We start from the raw sequence: 6,870 nt of genomic DNA on the forward strand, positions 1-6,870 counted from the left end.
GATGAGAAGGTGTTTGACTTCAGGGTACAGCCATGCCTCCCTCCTTCAGGTCTCAAAAGCTACTATAATAACTCAAATTTATTCAGTCTTTTAATAGAATCTGTTTATTCTGCTACTATTTTTTTCACTTCTGTAACAGCAGCCTATCTTGCCTTAACTATTTTTTTTTAATGTTTCATGTAGAGAAATGCCTTGCAGATAATTTCTGGGTCTGCTCAGAGATATGTTGGTCAGTGAACTAGAGAAGATGTAATGAGATAGGTTATACACAGCATTTCACAGTATTTATGTACCTTGACAACAAATACTATTGGACTCTGGTTTAAGAATATTTATGTAAATTTGGAATCTGCTGCCATGACTTAGCTCTTCCCCTGTGTGTGGTGTCAATCAATTTCATCCTTCTGCCTGTTTCTCTCTCAAGCAAAGTGGAATTAATGATACTTAACTACTTGTCATTCCAATCTATTGCAAAGCTTAACCGATCTTTGTCCAGTTGTTTGAACGTGTAAAGCAGTGTGTGTCAAAAGTAGCATTTAAAAATATTTCTTATTCTCTCTCAAGATTTTTTTCCATTCCTCCCAGTCAACCTTTCTATGTTACTAGTCTGTGTCTCCTTCCTCTGAAGTTTAGGAAAAACAGAGAAACAAAAAATTTCATTCATCTTTTTCCTACTTTGTATTCTTCTCTTCTCCATCCCTCTCCAGGTGGAATGGCTAAAGAATGAAGAACCCATAGATTCCAACCTGGATGAGAACATTGACACCAGAGCAGACCACAACCTCATCATCCGACAGGCACGTCTGTCTGACTCTGGGAACTACACCTGCATGGCTGCCAACATTGTTGCCAAGAGAAGGAGCATGTCTGCAACAGTGGTGGTGTATGGTCAGTGAAAATGTGATTGTTATGGAAAAATCTAGATGTGTGTGCTTCTATTGCTGGAGAACTTTCTATTTTTAACATCCAACTGGTTCTAAATCAAACAGCTAACCTCATTCCTGTTAGGGTGCATTTCAGTTCTGTTGCTCGAGGCTGAGATCAAGCCTGCTTTCAGATTGCTTAGAATTATGAGGGGTTTGTTGTTTGTGATGGATTCCTAGAATCTTACCCCAGATATTAAGATCCCATTATAAGCTAAACTACATAAACAAGCCTTGCCTGTTCCAGGAAGCCCTGAGGCACACGCCTAGGGAGGTACCTGTAGGGCCATTGCAGCTGGATCTGTGGTACTGTAGTGTCCCAGCACTAACCAGTGAATGGAGGTGTTACACAGCAAAGGACTAGAAGAGCAGAACCTTTGCTTTACTGCCATCCTCTGTTGCTTCCCATGCTAATTTTGCTGCATGTGGCATTTTATTGGTGGAAACAGAGCATTTCTAAATAACCCTTTTTAAAATAAAGGAGTTCTTGTTTATGATTTAAGCAAAGCATGTTTTATGAGGATTGAGGTCCCTGCTTTTACCTTCCTCTTAGATTCTTTCCATCAGTCATTGCACTTCTCAGCATCTTATTCTTCCAAACTCTTCCGTTTGTCACCATGGCCTTTACATAGCTGTGTACTGATGGTTTATAGGAGGTAATACTCCTACTTCACCTTGGAATAAAATGATCTGATCGGATTTGTTGCTTGATCTCTCTTAGTCCACTTACCACAGCCTCAAGCGTGTTTGTGTTTTGCAGTGAATGGAGGCTGGTCATCATGGACTGAGTGGTCCAGCTGCAATGCACGGTGTGGCCGGGGCTGGCAGAAGCGATCACGGACCTGTACCAACCCTGCACCACTCAACGGAGGTGCATTTTGTGAAGGAATGTCAGTGCAGAAAATTACCTGTACTTCTCTTTGCCCTGGTGAGATATACACAGTCTACTAAGCAAGAGCTATTTCACTTTGAACTGCTGGCTAGGCAGTTTTGCTTTGAAGAACCCACTGAGGTCAAAGAGGAGATTCCAAATAGTTGTTTTTTGTTTAGACTGCAGTTCAGAGCCTTGCATAGGCTTTAACTTACACTGAAGCTAACTAAATACTCAGTAACAAAACAGCAGTTGGTTCAGTATGAGAGGCATAGGGAAGGGGAGGTGATGCTAGTAACGCTAGAAACACAGAAACCTCAGCTGAGAACTTAAAAGTATTATTTAGCTTGCAAGAGTTTGCTTTAAAGTATACTAAACTTTGGAAATTGAGCTTAAGCTGCATATGGAGCACAGTGTTACATCCCTAGACACTGTTACATCTCTCATTTGTTCACCTGGAAATTCCCTTATCTAGTTTTGGAATTGGTGTTTCACATCTACAGCTAAAAGTTAGTGTATACACGTATATTTGAACAGACTATGTTTGCCTGGGTTTGCCTGGATTCTGCCATATCTCTCTTCTAGCTTAGATACGTGTCCTGGACTGGGATTTAAATATTTTAATATTATTTATATTTTTCTCTTTGTTCCTCTGAGTACTGTTTAGTTTGATTTATGCACAAAAAAGAAAGGGGACTGTGGAATCCCTTCTCATTTGGGACAGGGTCAGAGGCAGCAGCTATGAATCAGTCAGCAAAGCAGCAGATTGATCTAAGGCTACAAGGCCAGCTATGCTTTTTTTAAATGTCAGCTCTGGTAGGAGAATGTGTGGCCTCTCTACATCAGCCTGTGTTAAGATAGAATTTGTATCGAAACATTAGAAGCTAATAGCTAGGTGGGAAAGGAGATCTTTCCTCCTGCAATTTTAACTGACTGTATTTGCAGAACATTGTGTAGCGGTGGTGTGTCACCATATTGCTTTTGTATGACATGCCTGAGGTGGTGCCTTCTAATGCTGGATTTTCACGTCTGATATAATTATATTTCTTCTGAGAATTACACTTTGTTTCCTTGCCGTGACCTGAGAAGAGATATGAAACAAGTATTCTTGGTAGGACCTCTTAAGTACACCAGTCTGATGTGCAGTGATGATGGTTGTTTTCTTTTCTGCCCACTCAGTGGATGGGAGCTGGGAGATGTGGAGTGAGTGGTCAGTGTGCAGCCCGGAGTGCGAGCACCTGCGAGTCCGGGAGTGCATCGCGCCAGCGCCGCGCAATGGGGGCAAGGACTGCGAGGGCCTGAGCCAGGAGTCCGAGAACTGCACTGAAGGGCTTTGCATTCAAGGTGAGAAACAGTTGGCATTGAACTGGATTTAGAAGGTATGGCCTGAAGTGGGTACTGTAATCTTGGTAGTGCAGCTTATCTGCCACACAGCTGTGTCAGTAGAACTCTTTTGGCTTAAATACTACTGTGAACAGATTGTTGTCAGAGGGTTGCATATGTGAAGTTGGAAACCCGCAGTGGTTTCAGAGTCACTGCATTTCTGTAGCACATACTTTACCTATTAATTATCAGAGGGTTCTAAAAATCCATGTAAAGGTTTTTTGCAATGTGTAATTATGGCCACCTGCTACGACATATTTCACAGCATGTACTACTTGGCTTTCTACCTTTTCTTGCACGCAAACTGGCAAAGCACCAACATGAATACTCTTGGTGCAAGGGCTGCTGAATGTCAAAGTTGCCTTTAACACAGAAGTTAAATAACAGCAAATCTACTCCGTGATTAGTTCCCTGTGAAAGGATTTGCCCTTCATAATTGTCTGGAAAGCATCTGGAATTTGGTAGTTGCTATTATCAACAAACAACTAGGAGCCGGGAAGATCAGCCCTGCAGCTGCAGAGTTCCAGAACACTCAGGAACAGCTGCATGGTCTCAAAACAAAGAAATCCTCAAGTTCCTTCTTACTCTGAGTGCTGCTCCCTACCCATGAAGTGTTACTGTTTCCTCATCACTTTGTAGCAATGAAATGGCAGCCACAGGAACAATCAGGGATGCCAGCGCTGAAAGATGTAATACTTTTTTCTTTAGTTTTGTATTTAAATAGTTCTCTGACTCTGTGGTACTGGATTACCCATCCTTCTTGACCATTTACATATATGTGTTCATGTTGTGCCTAGCAGTCATTTTCCTCTTCTCCAGTGATGCAGGGAAGAGAAGGAATCTAGTCAGAATCCCTAATCCCTGTGCTCCTAGACATCATGGGTGGGCTTACACTTGTGTATGCACCACTGACCTACCCCCCAGTGCACCTTCAGTGCTGGCTGGCAGTGTCATAGAGAAACAGCCAGTGTGCCCAACCAGCTCCCCAGTGAAGTGCATCTAGTGAGATGAGGAAAGTAATTTTCTCAACAAAATGAACTCTCTTTTTTGCCCTGAGATTTTAAATATTTCTTAATGGCAGATAGTGTCCTGTGTATTTATTCGGGCTTCAGAAATAGGTATATCTCAATGATATACCTATCACTAGGTATCAGTAAATCTGATTTTGTTTGGTTTTGGAGGTAGAGAATACCCTGCAGTCTTGCTATATGTCTCTAACTACTTAAAATTTCCAGGGTTACAGAACAACTCTCCAGCTCCGAGGTGTCAGGCACAGAAACTTCAGTGTTCAAAAGGTCAGAAATTAAAGTTAGACTTTTTTCATAGAATCATAGAATCTTAGGGGCTGGAAGGGACCTCGAGAGATCATCTAGTCCAACCCCCCTGCCAGAGCAGGGTCACCTAGAGTACATCACACAGGAACTCATCCAGGTGGGTTTTGAATGTCTCCAGTGAGGGAGACTCCACAACCTCCCTGGGCAGTCTGTTCCAGTGCTCTGTCACTCTTACAGTAAAAAATTTTTTTCAGATATTCACCTTGAACCTCCTATGCTCCAATTTACACCCATTACCCCTTGTCCTATCACTGGTCATCACTGAGAAAAGCCTAACTCCGTCCCCCTGACACTCACCCCTTACATATTTGTAAACATTGATGAGGTCACCCCTCAGTCTCCTTTTCTCCAAGCTCAAGAGACCCAGCTCCCTCAGCCTTTCCTCATAAGGGAGATGTTCCACTCCCTTAATCATCTTCGTAGCTCTGCGCTGGACTCTTTCGAGCAGTTCCCTGTCCTTCTTGAACTGAGGGGCCCAGAACTGGACACAATACTCCAGATGCTCCTCACCAATGCAGAATAGAGGGGGAGGAGAACCTCTCTTGACCTACTAACCACACCCTTTCTAATGCACCCCAGGATGCCATTGGCCTTCTTGGCCACAAGGGCACATTGCTGGCTCATGGTCATCCTCCTGTCTACCAGGACCCCCAGGTCTCTTTCACCTACACTACTCTCCAGCAGTTCAGCCCCCAACCTGTACTGGGACATGGTGTTGTTCTTCCCCAAATGTAAAACTCTGCACTTCCCCTTGTTGAATTTCATCATGTTTCTCCCCGCCCAATTCTCCAACCTATCTAAGTCTCTCTGAATGGCAGCACAGCTTTCTGGTGTGTCAGCCACTCCTCCCAGCTTAGTGTCATCAGCAAACTTGCTGAGGGTACATTCTATACCCTCATCCAGGTCGTTGATGAAGATGTTGAACAACACCGGTCCCAGTACCGACCCCTGTGGGACTCCACTAGTCACACACCTCCAACCAGATTCTGCCCCATTGACTACAACTCTCTGACTCCTTCCTTTCAACCAGTTCCTAATCCACCTCACTTCCTGATCACCAAACCCTTCTCTATGTTTTAAAAAAGAATAATGAGAAATTGTGAGCACTGCAATACATGCAGCTTTTGAGGACCAATGTGGTGATCATAAGTTTTCTGAGGTCCTTCTCCTTCCTGCAGATGGCTTGATAGATCCAGAATCCATGTCTGTGTGCAATTGGCATATCCACTGGTGCCTGGTGGTTTCCATACATAGGTTTCCATGTGTGTTCAAACACACTGAAGGGTTAAGTGTCTTGTTTCTTTCATCTTGGAGCATGATACTATTACTCCTTTATGGGTCATGCTGCATGTATATGATTGTGCCTGATTATTTTTAGGACTGTAATTGCTTTCTCAGCTAATAGGAATTGATGCAATTACCCTATTTTTGAAAACGTTTTTCCCTGTTTATCTTCCAATAGGTGCCTTTTCTCTCTGCTTTTCATCTCATGGGGAATTGTGAAGGAAATGCAGTAGTGTGCTACAGAAAACTAATCTCTTGCAGGTTATTAGGCACTACTTGTTAACTTTGTTCCTTTCATGAGGCAAAAATACAAATTGAACATTTCTTTGGTTAACAAATAAGAACTGAAATGAAAGTAAGGGTGAGAATGTAAGATGTCAGCAAAGCATAGGCCTGATTCTGAACTGGCAGAAAAAATACTGATCCTTAGCATGAATTTTCAAATTTGGAATCAGTAAATGAAATTATGATAAACCAGAGTCTACTCTCAGGTTGTTTATTCAGTCCCTGGCAGAAGATGTTGGGAATAACACAAAGATGACACCTTGCATTCACAGGAACAGCCTTTTTCTAGCTTTGTTTTTTTGGATGGAGCCAGATAGTCCAGTCCTGATCTGAGGAGCAACTGACAGTGCTTTTCTTTCAGGGAATTTCTCCTAGGGCTTGTAACAATTTAATAGATTAATGCAAAAGAAATAGATATAGATATGGAATAGTAAGTGCAAAAGAAAGATGGAATTATTTCTGGCTTTGATATATACGAAAGATGGCCAGGCCTGCCAAGTTGGTAGAAAAACAGAGATTGACTCACTCTCAATGTAAAGGTCACTTTCACTCGAACAATCCTAATAACTTTCTAGTTTCTTGCCTATTTGTTCTTCCATTGTTTATTCCCTACCAGCATTCTCAGTAGTATACTTTTCTGTGGTGGGTATCTCTCTGTCTTGCAGTGGTTAAAGCTTTTTCTTTGCTCAATAAAAGAGAGGGGTTTGCAGAGGTTTGGGGTTTTTTGCTTAACTGTTATATTTTGTTTGCTGCAAAGTTATTTTTTGTAACTTAAAAAAATATTGATTTC

At 42.2% G+C, this 6,870-nt stretch overlaps 1 protein-coding gene across 1 annotated transcript in view; it reads left to right on the forward strand.

Moving 5' to 3' along the window:
* UNC5D (unc-5 homolog D (C. elegans)) overlaps positions 1-6,870 on the forward strand; it is a 55,980-nt gene that overhangs the window by 24,858 nt on the left and 24,252 nt on the right. The window contains exons 4-6 of the mRNA XM_009993247.1: positions 708-888; positions 1,684-1,851; positions 2,974-3,138. Coding sequence (XP_009991549.1) covers positions 708-888; positions 1,684-1,851; positions 2,974-3,138 — 514 coding nt within the window. The remainder of the gene's footprint in view (positions 1-707; positions 889-1,683; positions 1,852-2,973; positions 3,139-6,870) is intronic.

The sequence above is a fragment of the Chaetura pelagica genome, unplaced genomic scaffold, assembly GCF_000747805.2.
Source record: "Chaetura pelagica isolate M959 unplaced genomic scaffold, ChaPel_1.0 scaffold302, whole genome shotgun sequence".
NCBI classification, from domain to species: Eukaryota; Metazoa; Chordata; class Aves; order Apodiformes; family Apodidae; genus Chaetura; species Chaetura pelagica.